This window comes from Anabrus simplex, chromosome X, assembly GCF_040414725.1.
Source record: "Anabrus simplex isolate iqAnaSimp1 chromosome X, ASM4041472v1, whole genome shotgun sequence".
Classification (NCBI taxonomy): Eukaryota; Metazoa; Arthropoda; class Insecta; order Orthoptera; family Tettigoniidae; genus Anabrus; species Anabrus simplex.
In genome coordinates, this window is record NC_090279.1 from 124,540,126 (window position 1) to 124,566,122 (window position 25,997).

The following is a 25,997-nucleotide window of genomic DNA, read 5'->3' on the forward strand; positions in this document are numbered from 1 at the left end:
TATTGTTTCTAAATCACTGAATTCACTGCGGGTTTATACGAAATCGAGACCGTGATTTTGCACTCCCACAAAATATACACAACCAAACTTAATTGAAATCTGCCTGCCTTAATGGAAATAAATTTCTAAACCTTTCTTTCTCATTGGTCGTTTAGCAGTCATGTTTGTCTTGTATATAATGTGGGAGAGTTAATTCACTATTTCTGTTCCAAATAAACCCCCAGTCCATTCCGGGACCATGAACCTCGAAACATACCTTGGATAGGTGGATGACGTATCTAGAAAATTAAGGATACGAGTAACACAATGAGCATCGCGTCTAATAACGCTCAGATTCAGTCAGATTTCGTTCATAACAAGGCTGAAGAGGAAGAATGGACAGTCGTGAAGGAGAAGATCAGTAGGTCAGCTTAAAATAATTTAGGAAGGAAGTTAAGATCAAGTAAGAATCAGAGATATTCGACCTGATTGATGAACAAGAACACAAAAACTGAGGAGGGAAGAAAAGAATGCAAGCGATAAAAGAACGAAGAAGATATAAAGTGCAGGATAGCTAAGGAAGAACGAACTCAGCTCGTAACCACTTCTGGGGAAATAGGACAGGGCAGAAAGATGCGGGAATTCAATAATTGTATCAAGCAGAAGAAGAAACTGTTGATGCTGGTGAAATGGGAGACGCAGTTTTTAGGTCAAAACTGGCCAGAACTCTGCGAGATGTAAATAGGAACAAGGCACCTGGAACTGATGACATCCTCTGCCATAGGAGAAGGTGGAGATTTATCATAAGGAGAAGTGCCACCCGATTTTATACAGAATAATATTATACCAGGTGCTTACAAGTGTTAAAACTACCGCAACATTAGTTCAGTATGCCACGCCTGCAAAATTTTAAAACGTATTATTTTCAGAAGAATGGAAAGACAAGTTGAACCTGAGTTGGCAGAAGATCAGTTTGGCTTCAAAAGAGATGTAGGAACACCTGAAGCAATCCAGACGTTAAGTCTTATCTTACAGGACCAAATTAAGGAAGACAATTCCACGTACAAATCATTAGCAGATCTAGAAAAAAAAACGATAATGTCGATTGGACCAAGCTACTCGATATTCTGTAGCTGATCGCGTTGAGATACCAAGAAAGATTCTACGATCTGTAGCAAAAGCAGTCTTTACTGATAGGAATCGTAGGCTGTGAATAACATAAGCAGCAGTCCAGAAAAGAGTCAGTTTGTCCCCTATCCTGTTCAATGTTTACATAGAACAGGCAATGAAGGAAACAGAAGAGGAATTCGGGAAATAAATCGCTATCCAAGTAGAGGAAATCAAAACTCAAGGTTTGCCGATGATATTTTATCTGAAGCAGGAGAAATCTGGAGAAATTTCTGAATAGAATGGACAGAGTCTTGGAGGAGTACGAGATGAGAATGGAGCGCAGGCATGAGATGCAGGGAACATTAGATTAGGAAAGGAGTTAGTGAATAGCAGACTTCTAACAATAATATAGAAATTATGGCAGTGAAACAAGAAAGAGAAGAGAAGCTTTCGAAATGTGGTCCTATAGAAGATGAGTTGGATAGATTGAATCAAGAATGAAGGGATACTGAATCGGATTGCTGAGTGGACGGCGATTTGTCAGAATTTGATAAGAAGAAGAAGATAGGACATATCTTAAGACTCGCAGGATTTGTTCAGTTGGTTTTTAGGTAAATATAGGTGGTAAAAATGGCAGCGGTAGTCAAACGTTTTTCGTGGAATATTCACTACTAAATTACACTTGCACCTCTTCCTGTCAATAAATCAAGCTTCACAGAGAAGGACGCTCGAGAAATCGTTAACAAAAGCCACAAAGTTGTAAATTCAGGGAAGAATGCGACACTGTGTGTTCAGCTCACGGGAAGCCTACACAGTTTAAAAAGCCGCACATATTTCGCTATTGATCGAGTCAAACCTAATGTTAAACTAATTATTACCTTAGTATGGAATAAATGTAATTTTTCTAGTCACAAAGTGAAAGAGTTTTGTTAGAATCTGCTCTTTATTCATAGTTTCTTGTTACAGGCTCGCACAGTGAGTTTTTTGCGTGGTAAACCTCCGCTCGGTTATCAGAATATGACGTCGAAGATTCTCAGAGGTCATCCAGTCGGCCAGCGAGCTGGCAGTATTGAGCATGCGGGGCTTTCTTAACACTGAAGTCAATGAAATAAATAGCAAGCCAGAGCTAAAGATACCACTATCAGAACTCGTAAGGATGTCGCTTCTCTTGGTGAGTGTTTGTTTATTTCTCTGTAGCTGATAACAAGGGGTCAAGGGAGAGGTGATGTCAGTCTTGGATTGGAAATTTAATACTACTACTAATAATAATAACAACCCGCCTCTTGGTCTTGATCGTTGAGGCTTTGAGGTATAAACGCTGTGACACCGCGGTTATCCGGTTCGAGTCCCGTTGGTCGAATGTTTGCTGGCAGTGTACAGGTGTTGGTGGTATGCAATTTCTAATCACTAGATTGCGTGTCCAATGCCCGGATTAAATTGTAAACGTCTCCGTAGTGCTCATACGGAGTGAGGCCATATGACGCTGTTGCCTTTGATTCGACTGTCGGGTGGAGACGTTCAGCCATAAGCAGCCACCTTGGTGCTATTCGACAGGAGAAGGCTATGTGCCGGCACCAGGTTCCACCCTCTCCTTTCTTACTATCATATCAGGTAATTCATTTCATCTCATTAACGTCTCTGATAATTTTGATGTCAGAGGATATCCGGTCAAAAGAAAAAAGAACCCGCCACGACAGGTTCATCTCACCTCATACCCGACCTCGTAGTGAAACGGGACAAGTGTTGGACAAATAATAATAATAATAATAATAATAATAATAATAATAATAATAATAATAATAATAATAATAATAATAATAATAACCCAAGTAAATGTCTTGGAAAGAATCGCCAGCAGAACTGGCTTAAGAATTTCTGCAGAAAAAACAAAATTTTTAACAAATATTTGGGATGCACCAAAATTTCTGAAAACACATATTGGCCAAATAGAGAGGGTAAAAAAATTCAAATATCTAGGAGAAATAATCCATGAAAATGGTTTAGAAAAATCTGCAGTAAAGGAGAGGGTACATAAAATGGAGAGAGCTTATGGTGTCACCAAAGATATCTACAATAAAAGATGCCTATCCAAAAATGCCAAAATAAGGCATTACAACACTGTAGTGAAGCCAGAATGCCTATATGCAAGCGAATGTCTGGCATTAAACTAGAATTTAGATAAACTAGAAATACTAGAAAGGCGAATCATGAGGAAAATATTAGGCCCACAAAACACAGCAGAAGGTTGGAAATTACGAAGTAATGCTGAAATATATATAAAAAAATAGAAAATATATTAGATGTAATGAGGAAAAGGAGACTTATGTTTTTTGAAATTTATATCGAATGCAGGATAGTAGATTAACCAGTAAGATATTCAGATATTTGTGGGGTAAGGAATCAACGACAAGCTGGGTCAATGAAGTAAGAAAGGATTTAGAAAAAAACAATATAACAACGGAAGAAATAAATAATAGAGAAGGCTTTCGGGAAAAAGTATTGAAAATAGAAGGATTCCAAGGTAGAAAAGTAAAAAAGACTGGTTCAAAGTGGTCTGAAGACAGAACGAAGAAACATAGTGAACAGATGAAAGCGTACTGGAAGAAAAGGAAAGAACAAAAAAGAAGGAATTGAAATTGGCACGTGGTCCTCTGGTGGCCCATTCGAAATAATAATAATAATAATAATAATAATAATAATAATAATGGCGAATAACCTCCGAGCACGCATGGTGCAGGTCTTATAGGCGACCTGCATGTCTCTGGGGATGCGGCTCCTACTTCAGAAGACATGACAAATACACGGCCCCCGATTAAGCAAATAAGGTTTAAATCTGGATAGGGCAGCTAATCAAACCCGATACCCGTTGTACCAAATCATTTCGCCACGGAGCTGGGTAATTTAAGTATGGGATATCTCTATAGATTAATGGAATTTTCATAGAATTTCGGTGGGATATTTTATGGTTGTTGAATGTTCAAAGGGAAAGTGATATAACACAAGAGTGCGCTGTCAGTGGTGGAGATAAGTCGGAGGAGAGCAAAGAGAGGCTCTCAGCAGGCACCAAGCAATACAGTTAAGTGCGGTCTCTTCACATGAGCAATAGAGGGACAATTTGTTATTAAGAGTACATAATTCTGTGCTTGCAGAAATTGTCAATTCTACTTTCATCCTCCCGTCCCATTGGACGCTCAGTCTACCGGAATAAATAGCATCACACTGGACAGAGTCCTAGTGCAGTATCCGTCATCGAACGTTGGCGATCTTAGTTTTGTTGTTGGCTGAACCACAGTCGCAGGTTCCCCAGTCAAGACGTGCGGGCTCTCCCAGGACCCCTCTTCTCTCGATGTTCCCTTGTATATTTATTTGGAGGAGGGCGCTTCATGATATGACCAGCTTCATGACCTTAGCAGCCCAGCGCAATTTTACACCTCCTGGTCAATACAGTAGACCCACATTTCAATTGCTCCTAATCTTTCCTCATAGTCCAGGACTCTACTCCATACACACAGCCCCGCGCTATCCTAAGACGAAGCTGCAGCGCTCGTTGACGGCGATATTCTCAGTATCGGAGCTCCGTTGACCCACAGGGCCTTGGTCTTCTTTAAGTTCAGGTGTAGACCAAGGTTTTCACATGTCTCCAAAATTTTGACGAAGATCTGATGCAAGTCATCAGTCTGTTTCCACAGCATTCTTTCCTCAAAGAATATGCGTATAAAGTGTCTAAGATGACGCTTAGGTCATTCAGGCAAAACACATAAAACTCTATCCCTGACAATTTCCTTGTATAGAGTTAAGTGTGGTGATGTATTGCTAATCAAAATAATGTTGAAAATGTTCGTCTCCTTACTCACAAGTCTTCCCAGCACGAAGTTTCCAACGTAACACTGCTCTTTGTCGGACGCCACCCAGAGCAAATTGCGCTGTTCTCATCTGGATCTTTTCATGTTGTTCTTGAGTCAAGTAATCTGGTGAGTCTCTCGTACGCTGAACGGGTCTTGCCAGTGACTTATACGCCTCTGTCTTACATTCTTACTACAACTCCTAAATACACCCATAACCATATGAAGAGATCTGTAAAGATCACCTAGGCACTTGCAGTTATCCACATGTGCTGCATTCACAGCATCGAGGCAGTAATTAACATGCAAGAAAACAGTAACATTGGCTTGCGGGATCCACTCTTAATCAGAGTATAACCCGACAGCGTTCCACCTATTCTAAGACATTGAGTTTGCTTTCTGGAAATGTCGCCACATATTCAGTTACACCTTGTCCGGTCCAAAGGCCGTCTCTTCCTTGTTCTGCTCTCTCGATAGACTTTGATTAGGTCAATACCGATGCAGTCCATTTGGCCTCCTGAGTATAAAATATCTGCCATATCTTGCTTGAACCCTTCCTTAGTGGAATGACTTTTCCTAAACAAAAATTTCCTTCTATCAGAGCAGTTTGAAACATTGTGTGCAATGTAACAAGAAGGAATGCTTTCCTTATCTTACGTGCATCACATATCAAGCTATCTGGACTATAACTATCCCCTTTATATGTTTGTCACTTAGTCACTTGTAAACTGGGTATACTATAGAAACTCTGAGCTAATTTCGTATAGCTCCTTCACGCAAACAGTGAAGTACAGTAAATGGGGAGGTGCTCCAAGGTAAATAAGTAGTTATGCCCAATTATGACACATTTAGAGAGGTGTATGGTGGAATCCTACAGGAAAACTTGTAGGCATTGCCGGCATTTACGTTCACTGCTTCGATATTGCGGCCTCGTGAAGCTGACTATGCTGTTACCTGTGTGAAGTGCCTTAAACCGTCAGATATTCTAGTAGTTTGACTTCCGTGACAATATGTACCTAGCATCGATTTTGGACTGCTCCCTGGCGTTAAAAGCACTTTATCAGCCTGGGAGAGAAGTGGTATTTTGAAATTGAGTAACCTATCGGCAGTAAGTTATTCTTTTAATCATTCAGAAGTTATCAAAACTGTGATCAATTCTGTACCGGGCGGTACACCTCCACACCGCTAATTCAAACATTGCGCCAGTTGAAACTCCTCTACTGGAGGAAGCCTGAACTTTAACAACCACATTAATTTTAAGATTTCTCAGAAGATGTCCCTACTGTAAATTTTGAAGTGTTCTGAACTAGGTCAGTTTCGATTCGTTTTTGTTTTCTCTGTAGCAAGAAGTGTGAACATTCTCTTCTAGATGGCACCTCTTAAGAACTGCAATTGTGCACCCTAGTGCGAAGTGAAGGAACTTTTCTTTTCAAGAAATTTTGTAGTCATAAGTTTGTTCTTTGTTAAATTTCTTTCTGTCATTGTTTGTGTTGGCAATGTTAATCCGTTCGTTCCGCCAGTTTTGAAATTAGCCAATCCCGAATTTCTTAAATTAATTTTCGACCAATCGGGGCTTTCTTCCCCAACCTGCTCTGTAACTGTGTTCGGTAACCAATACAACTTTGTGGGCGGGTTGTAATCATTCATGAAACGTCTCGAATCTTCCACGAGGATATATAAACTGCTGATTTTCTGGTCTCGGTGCCACTTCAGTAACATCTATCCTAGTGTGATTATGTAGCAGGGGGCTGGAAGCGCCTCTTTCTTCGGGTAGCAGTTCATCCATAAGGTAATGGCCTTTTAATAACTTCTTTTCTTGCTAGCTCATCAGTTTAACCCTCGGGGCAGGTTCGAAACTTTTATCATGTAACCTTCCTTTAAAATGTAAAAGACACTTGATATAAATTCTGTCTCTTTAACTACAAATTGGGATAGAGAGTGCCTAACCCTCTCGAGCTCCCACTCATATTGTTTTGAGGTGACTACATTTTTATAACAGTTTCCCATCTCTTCGTAATGTAATAAAGTTTTATTTCGTGTCACCTCCGTAGTATGGGATTAGCCCTTGCATAAGCGGCCTAGGGCCAAATTAGGTTTTAATAAAGTGTATTAGGAGTGCTGAGTACGCCTCCACTCAAGTTGGTATTTTGGGGCCATGTCATTGTCCTGTTTCTTTACTGAATAGGCCTCAGTAGGTTGGGTATTTTTACCCCTGTTTTTATGTGTCCGGAGGACAGCTTGAAGGTGGAGTTTGGTGTGGCCGTTGATGGGCTTGAACTTTGAGAGCGGGTTGCTCTTTCTTAAATTTGGTTTCTGTGTGCCTCGAGCAGGCTTTACTGGGTAATTGGGAGCAAGTGCTCCTGGGCATGATTGGGGTTTTCCGCCCCTTTGTCAAACCTTGTATTTGGGTAAAGTTGGGCTAATTGCTCAAGAATTGTGAGTCTGGGGCTCGAAGCCCAAATCCTGTAGCAAACTGTAATTGTACATTCTTAAGGTATGTGTACACCCAGAATTTTATTTTTTTTAATTACAAGGTTTTCTGTTTGGAATTTAGGTTACTGGAATGAGCAAGAAAAAGTAGAAAGATCAGTATATATATAAACTAAAAATATTGCATTATTTGTTTATAACAAATTATTTTGTTTAAAAATCTATGATATTGTTTTAAACATCATAGCTCCCAAACTAATTGACATTTCTCAAATCTGTTTTTTGCACTTTCTTCACAATACTTATAGGCAGAGCATAAACCTAAAAGACATGATCCTAGAATGAAACTGTGCCTGTTGATGTCCTATTACTTTAGTTGATACAAATGTTTTGGTGAGTGTTTATAAACAAATTACATAATCAATTATATTTTACAACAATAGTTACATATCTGAGGTTTGTGCCCTGGAGTAGGCTTTTGGCTTTTATTTAAAAGAATATTCAGTGAAATACGATAATTAGGTCTAATGTTATCATTTTTTAAAATACGGAGAGCATTAAAATTTATATTCCAGAGAAATCTATCTCAAAGTTTTAACACAGTTTTAGAAACCTCCTGTATCATATGATGTCCCGTGTAATGCAGTATTCTGGTCTTCCTTCATCTTTCTTCTTCCTCTCAGGTACCTCCTCCTGGTTTTCTGCTCTAGGGTGTTTTGTAGGTGATACTTTTTCTGTTTTAGAGCTTTAGTCAACTCCACACTGGCTCGAGTATGTTTACCAATAGTAACACCCACTCGCTTTCGAGTTTCCAATTCTACATTTGGGCCAAAATTATCATGGCAAATAGCATCCATAACACAAAAATTCAATGTTTTTAGTCCTACATAACCATCTTTTGGGCATCTTCTCCATATCATGCCATTAAAACTTTCATTTTGAATTTGCATTTGCATTTGCCATGGAGACAACGCCTCAGCATAGCAGGATCAGTCAGCTTGGAGTACACTGGCTTCAAGTAATTGTCAGGTAGTCCATTTTGAGGCTTATATTTATCCATTGTGCTATGTGCCACTGCTGTTTGGAAAGAACACCAACTGCCTTCACCTTTGGGTATCCAATTGTATTGTCCTGCTCTAACCTATCAACTTTCTTCATGTTTGTAAACTGGTTTCCATGGATCTTCCTTACAGGCCTCCTTTTAGTTTTTCTGTTACCCATGGTTATAACAACAAGGTAAAACCATATTAAAAATAAACAAATTAGAATTGCTGGAAAACTTTCTAAAAGTACAGTGTATCAATATAAATAGTAGGCCTAAAAAATGCAAGGGTGCTCAAAACATTCACAGCTGTTTAGTCAAATAATTAAGAGCAATTCTCATAGATAGCAGCACAGGGTTAGTGTGGAGTGACCTTTATATTGTACATCAGTAATTAGAAAGAAAACGAAAGTCACAGATGATCAGCATGAGCAGAAGGCAAAGAATAAACATTTGTGTCCATAAAAGGGGGCGTGGCTCAGTGTGCTGCATTTTACATAAATGTCAATATCTCAAAAAGTAGTTAAGATAGGGTTATGTAATTTACAACAAATTAAAGCTAATAAAATAACGAATCCAGATAATGGGAAATTCAAAATTGAAAAAAATGAGACTTTTTGGCAATTTCTGGGTTTAATTGGTTGATATGCTACTGAATACCTGTTATACTTGTTATTTCTTGATCTTGAAAAGAAAATATAACCTTGTTAAATTTAAATTAACTTTAATTTCGTAAGTTGAGACCTATTCATCCCAGCACCTTCTTTCACCTCTAACTACCACGGAAATCTCCGTAACAAATTCAATCAGCCCATCAAATGATATAATATTAAATTGATTATTCACTCAAAATATATGAAAGTAAATCCTTCAGGAAACATCGGCTAATACTATATTTAAATGTGTCTGGTACTGATTGACTTGTGTGTGTCATAAGGGAGAGGAGACGGGGGAGCAGGTAATTAACAAGGTATTGCAGAAATGTAATTATGTGAAAATTATGCGTGTGAAACTCGGGAGGATTTAGAAATTTTAGTAAGCTTGTAACAGTTAGTGTGTCCGCATTTCCCTAAAATTCATGAAGGTCCCATCCTCTGTTGTTTGGTTCCACTAATACAGAGAGGATAACCAGGTATAACTAATTATGTAATACACCCCTTCTGCTTTAAGGGTCTGTGTAACGTACTTTACAGCCCCGACACCGGGCGTATTGTAAAATCATTGTGAACTAAAATTGGAGGTTCAAGCCCCGTCTAATGTAAAACTAGGAGCAACTGCTCCTACCGATTCTGAGTACCTTTTGTAAACCCAAATGTTAAGTGAACTTCTCGATTCGAGACCCGACCTAGGTAATGTGCTTTGGAAGCTACGGCTTCTTTTTGTGAATTATGTCTTTCCAATTTGTAAAGGCAAGCCTGCGGGTCATCAGACTGTGATAGACGCAGATATGTTGTAAAGTATCAGAGATTTCGAGCTCCTCATTCTACATTTCAACTTGATGGTTCACGTTCCAGCCATTGTTCCTAACTACAGTGAGTCTCTGCACAAGGCACTCGTTACTTGGACTAGTCGGGGCTCTAGTTTTCAAGGCTCCGTTATAGGAATATTGGCCACGACAGAGGAAAATGTATCAAGGGCTGTGGAATGGTCAGATCATTTAGCATGTACTTAGAACCAAGTTCATGAAGCTCTCGTCACAATAATTAACAAATGCTTAGGAACATGTTAATAAATCCTGTCAGAATACTTAAAATTGTAAAGGGAAGCGGACGATTAATTTACACAGTAAAATATTGCGGGCTGTTTTCTTAACTGACCATCAAAGTTTTCAAGCGGGGCTGACGATCTAAGGTAATGTATTTGTTTGACTGAGGATGGATAGCGAATGAAGCTGAAATTAGTACTCTGCATTGAAGTGCCATATTTTATGTCATAACCTCCTTTAGGCTGTAATTTTAGTCACAGTTAACTGTTGAACTCTGTACTTGTTCCAGGTTCTCTTGCCCCTGACGCTAGCAGTTTCACTGGCGAGCACAGACCACTGTGCATCGTCTGTGGGCTCGAAGTTGGACCTGTCTGTGCATGGCCACAGGAACGCCAGTGGACACTGGATAATAACGGTACCGTGTATTATCAAATTCAGAGTTGTGTTTCCGTGTTGGATGGATAATATTGTATGTGATTAATACACGTAACTTATTGCTGTGTGTAATAAATATTTTCATGCACCATTCAAATTTCAACCAAATTTCAAACCACAGTACAGTTTGCGGAAGTAATCTAATATGTCCTTGATATCATTGTGCATCAAACACTAACCTGTTTGCATGTGCTAACCACTAACGGCTTAAGAAAGTGGAGTAACTCATAGCAGACGTAATTACTCACGATTGTGTTGTTATTGCTGGGAAAAAATCCCGTGTTTAAAATAATATCTGCATGTTGCTAATACGCTTGACCCAAGACAAGCAGCTAGCTAGTTCGAGAGATCGTCACAGGAGGCGCTAGAACTTAGTAGTTAACTGAATTTATATTTCACAGACATTTCACACAGTTTGTCTTTGTGACAACAGCCTATGTTAATCCCGCACTGAACTTGTTAAATAATATAATAACGGTAACACACAGGTTGTGGGTTTATGGAAAATAAATAAAGTAGAAACTAGACCTTCCCTTTAAGAAATCATTCCAGGAACATCGGTCTGGCTGGAAATATCTCGTAATGGTCCCCCCTGATTTACGATGAAGTCTGAAAGGTTTGTCCAGCCCAGATGGAGACCCTGAGGAAAAAAAAGAGCTCCGTGGAAGTGGAGACTGCCGCAGTCTTGGGTTTAATGAAGAAGTCCTGCCAATCGATATCTAGTGCAACATTGCCTTGAGCAGTAAGAATGAGCCCAGCCAGGTCATATACTGCTACACTGCCTGGAGCTGTACGAAGTAGTCCAGCCAGGTCATATCTACTGCTACACTGCCTGGAGCCGTAAAAAGTAGTCGAGCCAGGTCATATCTACTGCCACACTGGCTGGAGCCGTACGAAGTAGTCCAGCCAGGTCATATACTGCTACATTGCCTGGAGCCATAGGAAGTAGTCGAGCCTGGTCATATCTACTGCTACACTGCCTGGAGCCGTACGAAGTAGTCCAGCCAGGTCATATCTACTGCTACATTGCCTGGAGCCATAGGAAGTAGTCGAGCCAGGTCATATCTACTGCTACATTGCCTGGAGCCGTAAGAAGTAGTCGAGCCAGGTCATATACTGCTACACTGCCTGGAGCCATAGGAAGTAGTCGAGCCAGGTCATATCTACTGCTACACTGCCTGGAGCCGTAAGAAGTAGTCGAGCCAGGTCATATCTACTGCTACACTGCCTGGAGCCGTAAGAAGTAGTCCAGCCAGGTCATATCTACTGCTACACTGCCTGGAGCCGTAAGAAGTAGTCCAGCCAGGTCATATCTACTGCTACACTGCCTGGAGCCGTAAGAAGTAGTCCAGCCAGGTCATATCTACTGCTACACTGCCTGGAGCCATAGGAAGTAGTCGAGCCAGGTCATATCTACTGCTACACTGCCTGGAGCCGTAAGAAGTAGTCGAGCCAGGTCATATCTACTGCTACACTGCCTGGAGCCGTAAGAAGTAGTCCAGCCAGGTCATATCTACTGCTACACTGCCTGGAGCCATAGGAAGTAGTCGAGCCAGGTCATATCTACTGCTACACTGCCTGGAGCCGTAAGAAGTAGTCGAGCCAGGTCATATCTACTGCTACACTGCCTGGAGCTGTAAGAAGTAGTCCAGCCAGGTCATATCTACTGCTACACTGCCTGGAAACGCATCTACGTCTACGGTACCGTATTCCCGAACCGATCCCTGAATCTCTCCGTTATATTCACTCTGATATGTGATTGTGATTTCGTCCACTCCACTTCCTTTATCTCGAAACTATGGTCACTGAAGCCGGGCTTGGAGACATCAGAAGTCTCGTTTGTTAAATGAATTTCTCTTTGGACATATTGTCTCTTTTTACAGCACGAGAATGATGTCAAGAAATACCGAAATTCCGTGCTTTAAACATTCAGTTCTAAAACACACGAACAATTGTACTGAATTAAATGAAACTGGGATGTTTTAGTAATATCTAAGAATAACGAACAAACAGCATCTCTGGGAGTACGTTATAGTTTTTCCGTAAGTTACGGCTCCGATTGCCACTATATGGTGCGGCGAAACTCCGAGTAAAGCACCAATTGTGGTTGTGTGGTGTGGTAGTTGGGCATAATGTGACGTGCGAGGAAGGAAACAGGAATGTGAGTAGGAAGGGTTGTTTCAAATGGGTGCTTCATACTCACCTTGGAATTATAGTGGATTGTGAACTGAATGTGGGCTATAATTTTCTATGTCTTAAGAGTTCAATATTCGTTACAGGTTGATACGCGGCGATTGACATCGACGGAGAACCAATGGGAATTAGCCGTGAATGTCCACCAAGAAAGAAGATCATGTGATAGCAGTGAAGTTGAGCAGCTTGTTTCGGTGACTTCTGTACATCCACCAGTACACGGTAAGACCTGATTGTTGTCATAGAACTCTCATTCACACTCGGTGTTCCTTACCCCAAAGAAGTAGGACTGCAGTGTTTGTGGGTGGTATCTCCTCCGTGTCCAGGGGCAATCAGCTAGTGAACGTGCCTGCGTCAGTCTCCTCCCTATTCGATATTGTCTACGGGACTAGGCGTTCTGAAATGCTTGAGAGGATTGGAATTACAGGGAACGAAGAGTAACACAAACTGCAGAGGTCAGCGAGCGAGGCAGGTGCGTGGTCTGCCTCTCCTTCAGTTAAATGTGTATATAGAGCAGGCAGTATTGGATATGGAGGAACGTCATTGTTGGAGGATGTCAAGGGCAGTTGAATGTAGTAGATAAGGTCAGGTGAAGCAAGTGATATAAGACTAAGAAATGTACTCATAAAGGTAGTGGAGGAATTTGGGTGGCTAAGAAGTAACATAACGAATTAAAGGAGAAACTATCCGTTCATTTACCGAAGAAGAATATTTGCTAAATATAACTGAAATATATATGAAACATTCTACTCAGCATAAATATACAATTCAGGCCGTCGTTTGCCGAAGTATTTGTCTGTAACGTTAGAGTCATGCTAAGTAGAGAAATAGAGTAGAGGCCTTTGAAATGTGGTGTTACAGAAGAATGCTTTTGGTAATAATGGGAACTCGTGTCCTTTTCCGAGGTTATGCAGTTCTTTGCAGCAGCACTCCTAATCGAGGTGATCATATTTAACTACCTACCTGCAGTCCTGCCAACATTACATTTCTCAAAGTAGTGGGAAAAAGCGTAGACCACGTGCTTTGCAAGTAATTGTGCTAACCGTTACTCTACGGAGTTTAAGGTGAGATTGGACGATCATAGCCCAAACAGAGAGCAGGTGACGGGAGGGAGATATGGGATAAGTATGAAAACGTGTTTAGGCTGTTGACGTAGAACAGGAACAATGTACAGGGTGCGGTGGGAGGAGAAGTTCTGAAAGACAGATATGCTAATAGTTTAAGGGGGAGGAAACTGAGGGCAAAGGGATAAAGTCAAGGGCAGTTATCACTAAGGTATTCGTGAGTAACCGCTGGTAAACACAGAGGGATATAGGGGGAAATGAACTTGTTTCAGGAATGTGGGGGTAAGAGAAAAGGTGGGGAAGATGGGGTGTAACAGGGTCACGAAGAGGAGGAAATGGAGGAGAAGGTATGGTCTGCAAACATCAGGGAAGACTATTGAGACTAGTAGGGAAGCGGATATAATGAAGTAAGTGAGGTCGAGACTCTGGTCATCGAGGACTCCATAGTTAGGCTCGGGGAGAAAGTGCACAGAGGAAAGGGAACCAAGGTAGAGGAATTACGTTAAGACAGAAGATGGGGAAAGGGTGTGGTAGTTTTCCATGTTGGTATGAACAACGTACGACATAGTGTGCGATCTGTTATGAAGTTGAATGGAGAGGAAATTATTATCAGTGGGACTTTAAATGAAACTACGGGGTATTTATTTGGGGGGACTGGGAGTGCGTGTGTTGTTTAGAAAGGATACGTGGCGGACTAGGCAGCGGAAGTGAAAGTACGTGGACATGGAGGTTATAAGATTCATATTTACCAGATATTGTATAAGGAATTGTTTCATGGTTGAGAAGTGACGTAATGGATGCGAAGATTCTTCCAAAACTGGAGTGTTTTTGTAGAGATGGGATCAAATCGATAGCTGGGGGAGTATTTATACCGGCGGAAGAAGTATTTTTATGGTATGGAAAAGTTAAAAATGAGAAACATTAAGTTCTAGGTATAGGGCTCATCTCTTTGCGGTGTACAGGTACTGATGAATTGATGCAGACGCGGAAATATTTCACTAGGTAATCAGCGATGTGGGAAGCGTGGCATCAGTAGGCAATTTAGATCTGGCTGTCAAACTGAGTTTCCTTCTGGAATGAATGCCATGTGTGTAGGAGACCTAAATTATATCATGTCCGTTGCTGTATGACTCTGCTTTGAAAATACAGTAATAATAACAAGTGTAAACAACTTATCTTTATTTATCATCAAATCAAAATTAACCTCCTCCTTCTTAAACTCGTGATTGTGTTCAAAAGGATCTAAGTAAGGAATCTAACCTTTCTTCACTTTCATGAATGATACAACAAACCATATACACCTTTCTGGAGCGGCATTATCATGATGAGTAGTGTTTCAACTGGACAAAATAGAATCATTACAAGTAAGAGACACACGCACTATTTTAATAATCTTGGTACAGGCGATTTTTTGAACATAACCATAATCTGAAGTAGACCTTGTCGCAGACCATAAAATGATTCCATACAGATTTTATTTGCACAGTTTGCGATAGATTTTCAGGATTATTATTTATCAGAAATTTCATGCGTATTTTTGTTCCAGTTACTTCGACGTCTCAATATATGAAGCCAGTCACACCTGCAACTACTACACCAGCTAGTACTACTACACCAACTACTACTACTACTACAGCTACTACTACTATAACAACTCCAGCTACGTCTACTACTACTCCAAATACTACAACTACTACAGCTACTATTACTACGAAACCAAGGTCCTGTCCTCATTCAGGTGAGTGATAAACTCTCAAGAAGTTAATCAGATTATCTATGAGTGGTGTACGAGAGACGAACGTGCATGTGTTTCTTGCAGATTTGGATCTAGTTTGTTCAGATAGAAAAGTAAAGCTCTTAATCGTTGTATTCCACGTTCCACAGATAAAGTACTCACCCTGCAGTTACTGTGTAGGTGTTTGCTTGGAGCAGCAGTCTGCAGAGCGAGTGCACGAGTAGAGAGAATATGATAAACTTGTTGTAGGAGGAGAAATGAGAGCGTCTTGGGTCCGAAGTGGTGGCGGGACCCGCTGAGTGTTCCACATATCGCAGCGTACGGCACAGCGGCCCCACACGCGAGCCGATGATACTATCACGTAGAGGTTGTGGGTTCGACATCCCTCAAGGTGATTCCGTGGCTTCTCAGTTTTGCATGCGACAAATATCTGGATGTGCACATTTAGTAAGGCACCTTACCGTTTATGGCTCTTTCCTACGGCACGCAGTCATAATATTATTATCTAAGATTGATTCACGATTTTGGGCAGGAAAGCAACTGGAAACTACTTCAATAAAACCACCAGGAATCCATACTTACCTTTTATTTCCAGGTGAATTGCAATACGTACAAAATTTAGCAACCATCCTTATCAGTTCTTGCTGAACTCCGCAGGACTCTCAGAGAAAGGCTCGTCTCCCTCCTCAACTTATTCGGGGCGCTCTTGAGAACTGCGAACAGTACACATTAGGATTGTAACCGTTCCTCGAATGGAGAATTCCACTTGTAGGGGTTTTTGACTGAAATAGGAAACAAAACCCCTGGGGGATCCACTGGAGAGAAAGGATGTGAGAACCACAAATTTAAAATTATCACTTAGTTTACAAAAAAAGTTTTATCATTGATATTTTTTTCACATGAATAATTGAATAGCAAATACGTCGAAAGCCTTACAACAACACCTGAAAGCAAGTCGTCTTATATGTCTGACAACAAACACAGGATAATATTTTTACATTAAACGTTGCCAGGTTAAGTTTAATTCAATGACTTGCAATTTGTCAAAACCTGCGCTGCATAAATTTTACATTTGATAATTTTAGTTGGAGGCACAGCCTTCGTTATAACGAGAGAGAAAAACTGGTAAAATGCCAATAGCAGTTAATTAAAGAAGAAGTTTAACATTGATAAATACACCAAAGGCAGAGCCTTTAAAATTGAAGGAGGTTGCAAAGTGCCCTTTTGGTAGATTCGCTGACTAAATAATATTAACATTAAGAAAAACTCTGAAGGGCACCGCCTTCATCAAAATGACAGAGTAAGACTATAAAATTGGGCGAGGTGCCATAACAGTTACTTTATTGGTTGCTTTTGTGATTAAACATATGTACTAAATAAACAATATTTCGAGTTAAAGTAAATACGTACTAACCCTGGGAAAGAATTATACTAGTGATATAACTTCAAAATAATAGCCGGTATATATGCGTGTTCGTTTGGCAGAGATTCTAAAACTTTGATCGTGTTTTTCTCAGAACATCATTTTCTGATTTAAGTCGTATGTGAACGATTCGATCAAAACTTGTAATTGCTACAACTTCTCTTTCATCATACTTTTCAGTGAACATAACGTTAACGCGGATAACTGTTTATGTCTCCCTAAAGAGAATTAGTCCTTTTGAAGACCCTAAAGTCACATGCACCCTATCACAGAACCCTGAATGGTTACACACCAGTGACGCATATCCCGCCATGTTTCAATTTGAAGGACACAAACATAAAGATGATCAATATTACGTATGAAAAGAATAATTATCAAGAAATATTTCTGAAATATTAAATCAAGAGACACGTGAATCATGTGAATTTTTTTATATATAAAACTTGCTGAAGTTTTGAATTATAGGTCATCCCTCTGTCAGTTATTCCATTCTTCCCTCGCGGTTCCCTGGGCACGTGGAGAACATGTGGGAGCACTTTATAGACCTTGAGGTAGACAGTGGTCAAGCAGAAGTTCTCTATTTATCTCTTGCGCTCGGTAACTCTTATTACTTTACTTGGTACAACTGCAGATGCCTTTCCGATGAGTGGCACAATATGTGCGGGTTCAGGACGTTCTAAGACGACATGACCTGGACTTTGTTTTCTTTCACAATATTATTATAATTCGGTCTGAGAACGACGGTTCTTCCCAAGTGTGGATGCCGTTGATCAGTGCTGATGTTCTCAGTTTTACTGACTGTCATATGTGCTCCAGTTTTGTGTAAGTGCTCGTTTATTCTACACTAATGTATAACAAGGGCCTCGCAGGCCAACACAAAACAGCTGCATTTTGTGACTATTCAAGACGTAATGAGGTAGAAATACTGATAAATGCAGTGTTGCCAACCGCTGAGATTTAACTTTTAAAATATTGCAAAATAATGTCTCGTGTAATTTAACCAAAAGTTGTACAATTGATGAAGTTAGTAATATGTCGTCCACTTTTAAGAAATCCAATGTGAACCACATTCTAGTGGTTCTATTGCTCGCAACTATTGGAAATACTGTACATAGTAGAAACTTTTCAGTTGGAGAAAAGCCTACTCTAATGAGTGATTAATGTAGATTTAGGCGGCTCCAGAGTTATTAATAGTGAGCAAATGGAGGTGGCAACAAAACAGGGGAAATGCAACTAAATTCAAGAGGAAGTCATTAATACATAGTGCGTCTTGCGTTGTGTCTTACTGCGCTTGAAGACAGTGCCGCATGTTTCGTACACATAACCGATCATCTTCAGGTAGCCATTTAGAGCCGTGGGAGAAGGCTGTCCGAGGAAAGGACACACATCCGACTCATAATTTGCTTTTTTGTGTGATACCAATTTTTAGCATTACTTCTTGATAAAAATAAAGTAATTTACGGAGATCGATGAAATTTCTCCCGAGGACAGTTAGGAAACGTAACTCTCCAGAGAAGGGGCAATCCACGCGGACAGATGTCACTATAAAAATCCCGAATCTGAACATAAGTCAACAAGAATAGGAAATAATTATATTCTATACAATGTTAAAGAAATATCAACTGAAAGTCAAGAATGGAATGCATTGCCTCGGATTCTCTTCTTTTAAAACAAAATCTCCCAGTGGTTTTCGGCACCGCTTAATCACGACTTACCGCCACTTTGCATCTCATTTGAGTGAAGGGCCTTAAATGATCGTGCTACTGCTGCCATAGTGCAATGTTTGAGTGGAAGAAGGAGCATGGACGTTGATATTACACGAGCTAAAGGTTACAGAAGGAAGTATGTTTAACTGTGAATCATTACAAGTGAAGTTTTTCTTATTAGGAAGCATTTATCTCAGAAAAATGAAGATCAGTTGGCATATCATGGCCTGGTTTCACGTTCATTCCTTGTCTGTACAGCTGGATCCAGCCCAAGGCAATGCATGCTGGACTGAACTTCACCCCTGTTGATATAATTGAAAACATTCTAATTCATATCATCATACAATTAGAGCAGGCGGGTGTAGGAATCATTGGTTTCAAGTCACATGGTAGCCGGTAGAATAAAACGTTATGGAAATCGTTAGGAATATCCGGCAACATAAAGAATCTAATATGTCCAATTTCCAGTCCAAGTTACTCAACTGAAAACTGGGCACTTTCAGACGCGCCACACATATTTAAGTATCCATGATCAAGTACAGAAAATACGACAGTGATGTTGTTGATTATTCATTTTTCACATCTCCGGAATACGAAGAGAGCTAAATCATCTTGAAAATACTCCGAACGGACCAGCTCCGGAAATGAGCTGCACAAACCAGTTTATCACGTAGACAGAAGCACTGGTCCGCCTGCTGGGCAAGATGCTTAAGGCGTCCCGTTGGTCGAAACAATTTTCACCATCACATTGTTGGCCAGCCGGGTGGGAGAGGTGCTGGTAGATTGCAAAATCTTGGATTCATTCCGAACCTCACCACATTGCTCATTTAGAGTGAGGGCGAAGTTGAGGCTTGAGCAAATCGCTTGCTGCTTTATGAGCGAAGTAGGCTGCATGTCGGCACCGCGTTTCACCCTCTCCTTTTCCGCTATCGTACCTCACGTCCTTCACTTCGGTTCATTATGTCCTCTTCTGTACGCTAAAGTGTCTCCTGACCATGTCATGCATCGAAGAGTACGACAAGTAAAGAAGGATCGTCATTTTCACTCGTAGGATGATCAAAAATCTGAAAGTGTGAACTATTTAAATGTGATGTTCTATCTGCCCACAGGTTACCGACTGTTTGAAGGTTTGAACTGTTATAAGACGTACAGTGAATCAAGGAGTTGGAGTGACGCCAGGGAGCAGTGCAAGAGAGACGGAGGCGATCTCATGGTACTGGAAAGTGAACGGGAGAGAAGCGAGGTGGTCCCTACAATGTACGAGATTGTGATCTCCAACCCCTGGATGGGAGTTTACAAGCCCGAAGGTGAAGATCGTTGGGTGTCTGTGAAAGGTGAGTTCTCTCTAGCTCTCTTCTCCTCATGAATTACCGAATGTCGGACGGAAGACATTTGTCATATTAAACAACAGAAGCCGACATTTAGCTGTAGTTAGTGATGTCACTGGCTGACGACCACACCGTATTGCCTATAATCAGGGGAGGAATGAAGAAGTCCTGCCCTCAATAGCCCAAGCTGTAGGCCGCTGGAGTTCTGAGCCCAACTTGGCAGGTTCGATCCTCGCTCAGTTCGGTGGTATGTCAGTCTCATGTCCGTAGATTTACTGAAACATAAAATAAACCCTGATGGATAAAATTCCGGCACGTTGGCGTCTCCCAAACCATACGAATGTAGTTACTGGAACATAAAGTGAATAATATTACTTATGTCTAAATGAAGGGAAAGAGTCGTAAAGTGAGGGTATGAGGACATTCATCTGTAGGAGGAAGACGTTAATCCTTGAGCAGACCTCTCGGTGTTCTTTGACAGGAGTAGGCTATGTGCTGCATCAAGGAGTGCAGGTTTATCACGGACGTCAACTTGAGAGTTGGACACGCTGGGGTCGTGGTAGGGACATCATCATCATAGACTGCTGTTCCCTCGTTTGGTTCCACACCTCCTGTCTTTAAATAATTAGAAACTGAGTCCTGATCTCCTCTACTGCTCTTACCCTCGATGGCTGACTCCGTTATTCTCGCAGGTAACCCATCATCCTCCATTCACCTCACGCGACCCCAACACCGGAGTACCGCTTCATCAATGGAGCTTATGCATCACTTAGCATTTATCTTCTCATTCTGGGTACCTTCCTGTCATTGTTACCACCCGGTGTTTCTAGACTTCATTCTCGCTATTGCAATGTATATTACAACTAACGTATGGACGAGATATCCTGAAAACAGACCGTTCCATACAAGAGCTCACTGCATTAATTTTTCTGCACTTTGCTTCCTGGCAGAAGTTCCAGTTTTGTATCTCCGACCTGACATTCAGTTCTCGGAACTTTCTTCCCCACTGACATGACTTTATTCTTGGTAATAAAAAAAAGCAAAGACATCTCCGTACAGGCCACAAAGGCCCTGGGAGTGGTGGAAGGTAAAGGCTTCCACTATTCGTAACCTCGGAACTTGATGGGGTAGAGTTGTTAGCTCTACGCCCGGCCGCCTTTGCCCCCAAGAATTAACCTGGTACTCATTTTTGGTGTAGGATGAGTGAACCTCAGGGCCATAAGCACCTCCGGAAGTGGAAATCTAATTTCCTAAAATTTAAGACTTTCTGACGGGAATTCGAATCCAAGTCCTTCCGGGTGAACCGAGTACGCCTTTATCGCCTCGGCCAGGGAGCCCCTTTATTCTTGGTAATGCCAATATTAATGTCGGACTCACTGCACCTACCTTCCAGTAGATGATCCTTGTAAACTACGAACAACAACATTGAAGATTACAGCCATATCCCACCCCTGTAAGTACCTTGAATCAAGAACTCGTTCTACCTTCAACTTTCAATGCCAACATAAGTGAGTGTTATTGCTCCCAATAATCTAGGCTTAATCCTATATCCTCCCAGTGTGGCTGACATCCTTCCCTGAAGTACTCTGTCATATACCTTCTCTAGATCTACGAAACATAAACACAACTTGCTATTCATATCATAGCACTTTTTACTTATGTGACGAATACTGAAGACCTGACCATGAAAACCCCTCTGAGGTCTGAAACCACACTGGTCTCATCCAACAGAGTATAAGACATTTATTGGTTTCTCCCTCCAAAAATACTAGTGAATACCTTGCCCGGTGCACGAAGGAATCACCATCATCAGTGTCGTTTAAGTACCCTGATGGTTCTAGCAGTCCTCTTGCTTACAAATAGGTGCAATTACTGCTTTAGTCAAATCAGAAGGACCTTTACTAACTTTCCAGGCTCATCTTATTACTCTGTGAGCTTCGTTGTTCGCGGCGTCAAGATGAATATTTCCTCTTATATTCCTTCCACCTGTACCATTATTTGCTCGGAAGTACTATGAGTTTACCACATTAATCCAAAACATTATTTTTTTCCATTTTCCCTCCGTACCCCGCACACCGCCCATCCCTTTTCAACACTTGTTAAAAGCATTTGATTTTCTCCTATCCCTTCCTCATAATCTCCGCTTACCGAAATATCATTATTTCCTAACTCTTCCTAACTCGCCCATTTCTACTTTACTTGTTATTTTTCCCCATTACTGTGGGTCGATAGATTAATATCGAATACCTTTTCTGTCACCTCTTTGCTTCCAAAGAATCCTGCACTGTCAAAACGAATTGGAAATCCTTCACTCCCGGAGGCTTGCTTAAAATATTCTCAGCTCGGTAATTTTGTGAGACAGGCTGCTAATCTACTTACACATAATCCAAGTGAAAGTCTCTCCTTTGACAGGTTAGCGACCTACGGTTGATTCTATAGTCCGCGCCTCTTGAGCACAAGGAGGGCCATGACTCAGAATATGTCCGAGGCGCCCAATACTACTCCCGACTCAAGGAGGTCCATGACTCAGAATATGTCCGAGGCGCCCAATACTACTCCCGGCTCAAGGAGGGCCATGACTCAGAATATGTCCGAGGTGCCCAATACTACTCCCGACTCAAGGAGGGCCATGACTCGGAATATGTCCGAGGTGCCCAATACTACACCCGACTAAAGGAGGGCCATGATTCAGAATATGTCCGAGGTGCCCAATACTACACTCGACTCAAGGAGGGCCATGACTCAGAATATGTCCAAGGTGCCCAATACTACTCCCGACTCAAGGAGGGCCATGACTCAGAATATGTCCGAGGTGCTCAATACCACTCCCGACTCAAGGAGGGTCATGAGTCCGAGGTGCCCAATACTACTCCCGACTCTCAGTAGCACTTACTCGTCCCCTCAGTCGTTGCCCATAGTTCAAGTATTCGGACGTGACTGCAGTCACTCACACGACAACAGTACCCTGGGCTCATGGTTGGACACGAAACAGGTTCAACAACGAAGCAGCCGTCAAAAACGCCTTCGAAAAGTTTCTCACCATGAGACGGTCGATCAGGTGGGAAACGGGTGCGAATGCTCCTGCATCGCGTAGGGGAAGTGAATTGCATTTAATGATGCACGTCCTAATTAATAAGAAATCCTCGTCATGGAGTTCTCGTTGTGAGAAGTGTCACTACCAACTAGCAGGTACAGGGTGTTTCTTGATCACCAACACACTCATGGCGAGAAGAGGACCCACATGTGCGACGATAAGTATTACAGGTAAAGCTCGTAGACAAACAGCCCGAGTGAATAAGAATGTGTCGCTTCCTGTTTAAATGTACTGCCTGTCGTCATATTTTATTGTTCTCTTTTCACACACACTACCAATCATCAGCAGCTGTCAGCTACTCCGATCTCTATTTATAGCTGACGTCGTGTTTTACCGATTTCTTACTAAACATTTCCTTATTTTCTGCGAATCACTTGAAGTAATTCGTGAGGCAGGGCCCAGAAACATGCTTACAATATCCATTTCAATTTTCACTACTAAAATGTACTTTTCGCTACTCGTTCAGATGGTCTCGAACACAGTATTTTTGTATATAACAAACGGTTTTGAACGATGACGACCGTACGTAAATGCTGTCTCTGTTTCAGGATATATATCGCCGTGAATTAGCTAGAAGGATACGCGTACCACCGTTATCACCTTGATTGATATTACTGAGCAGAGCCAGAGCGGGAATGTCTTTACTTTGACACGTGAAAATGTTGGAGGATCCCTCACAGACTTTAAGAGTTCTAACAGGCAGCAAGCTACAACTTTTTAGATTGCCAGATTACCAGGTCTCATTTACATCAGAGCCAGAACTTCATATTCCCCCAAGATATTGATTTATCTCAGTCTCAAGTGCAGAAACGCAGTCCCGTGTTTTGTCGCAGACTTTCTCATTTCTGATTGGTAGAATGTGTGGCCTTGTTCTTACCGTTTGCACTCATAGAATGATGATCAATTCCGTTGGTGATAAAACAGCACTTGTCTCGTCATCACATCCTCCTGAGATACACAGCCGGATGGCCTTCCTGACGTGGGGAGAGGTGTTCTCTATTGTGTGAGCTGAGAACTTTCCTCTTAGGACAAAACGGAAACCAGATTTTGAGAAGTACCGAATGCATCTCACAGTGGACACAGACCGAGTGAGGAGCAGAGTAAGTACACAGATTATAATTTTACAGGAAGTTAAAAAAACGTTTTACTTCGTAACCAAAGAAGACATGTCAACATTCTAAACAGCAAAATCTGGGTATTGAGGTTATGTTCCCGAATCAGTCATGATTGGAATCATTTCCCAATACATGAAGGCGTCACTCCAATTATAAAATTTCACTTAATACGTTTTGAACCAATTCGCTGAACAAAATACGTTTTGATACAACCTTTTATTCAGATAATACGATTTGAAACGTTCAGATTGTTATTGTTATTGAATTTATTGTTAGCTACAGCGCATCATGTACAGTAAATTAAGTTATCATCAACACATTGTTAATGCCATATGGATGTTTACAGTCTACCAGTATCTGACGTTGAAACAGAAAATTGTAAACTGTCGAACTCCTTCCAGTTGTCTTCAAATCTGGTTTCCAGCAGGTTCTCGACGTCCAGTTTTTAGCGTGAGGTTTATCGATTACGGGCGGTTCATGTACCTGGCCCGGCCTTGTGCCTCGTTTCAGAAGGGTCATCAAACCTGTACGTCGGTTCCATCTTTACGTAACGTGGTACTGACCACTATTCTCGCTTTTCTTCAGAATCACCGTCTTGTTAAAATGCTTGGCGAGGATCTTGTAGTCCCTTCTAACCATTCTTTTCCTCGATGTTTTACATCTCTGGGTATTCCTCGAGAGTAACGATGTCAGAGCACTTACGAAGAAACTTTTCTACAACACGAAAAACCTTGTCTGCGTCTAAAAAGGAATGCTATATGACAGGAAAGATGACAACAATCATGGAAATGTTAGCGGGTGCTTTCGTTTGTAGCCATAAACTAGAGCATGGATAACATGCGTTCTTGTTTTGGTCTCCACATCCGTCTGCGAAGAGCCTGCTACAGGTGATCGATTTATCGAAATGTACCTCATCTAAAAACGAAGTAACAGCTGATGACACCTCGTTTTGCCCTCTTTCAGCCTCAGTCTTATTCCATACACAAAATTTCGGATTCTGAATACTGATATCGCTAACACACCGTGCGCAAAATGATATTTGGAGCGAATAGAACGCTTCGCCAATTGATAATTTAGGAAGCGGTTGAACCTGTTGCACATCAAAGCAGAAGAACGTTGTGTTAGCAGGTCGTTCTCTCATAAGTTTGTGAAAAGCCTCTGAGCGAATTTTATCTGCTCCCATATCAGCTAGCAAACGATTCTTTTTATCACTATCTTTTTTAATCTGAAACAGCATTCGAGCGCAGTAATTTCGAACTTCCGTAGATGGTGTCCCAAAACCAATGTTGAACTGCGTACGGAAAATATTCAGAAAGAATCACTTTTTCACTTTCAGGTCGCGGAAACACCTGCGGGTAAGTAGCCCTCCATGGTGATCGAAAGTGAACGGGCATGCAAGCAATACCACACTGTAAAGTACGGTACGATATAAAAATAGCGGGAACAAGCAACAAAAGAGCGGGATAAATACAGGCTGGGAAACATTATCGTGAACATAATACGTTTTGAAACGATGCTCCTCCAGTGTTCATAAACCTCCGTTGAAAAACTACTTGGTGTGTTTTGTACTTGAGATTTTCAAATTATTGATCTAAATAATGTAATCACATCTTCAGACCATCGCAATCAGACCTTGTAAATATATGGATCTTACTGTTCAGCAAATGTCTACAAAGCGGAAAATCTCCGAGGACTGGAGGAAATCGTGAGTAAAGACATTATATAAAGGAAAGGACAAGGCAACAACTGAATCTCATACTGAGCGATTGCTCTAGATTATAATATCAGAAAGACTA

The 25,997-nt window shown here is 41.2% G+C and overlaps 1 protein-coding gene across 1 annotated transcript in view; it reads left to right on the forward strand.

Moving 5' to 3' along the window:
• Positions 1–2,222: 2,222 nt before the first annotated feature.
• The window catches only part of LOC137503118 (hemolymph lipopolysaccharide-binding protein-like), a 28,469-nt gene continuing 4,694 nt past the window's right edge, over positions 2,223–25,997 (forward strand). Inside the window, exons 1-5 of the mRNA XM_068230574.1 lie at positions 2,223–2,260; positions 10,398–10,523; positions 12,823–12,958; positions 15,347–15,538; positions 19,774–19,998. Of these exons, the coding sequence (XP_068086675.1) occupies positions 2,246–2,260; positions 10,398–10,523; positions 12,823–12,958; positions 15,347–15,538; positions 19,774–19,998 (694 nt within the window). The 5' untranslated portion in view covers positions 2,223–2,245. The remainder of the gene's footprint in view (positions 2,261–10,397; positions 10,524–12,822; positions 12,959–15,346; positions 15,539–19,773; positions 19,999–25,997) is intronic.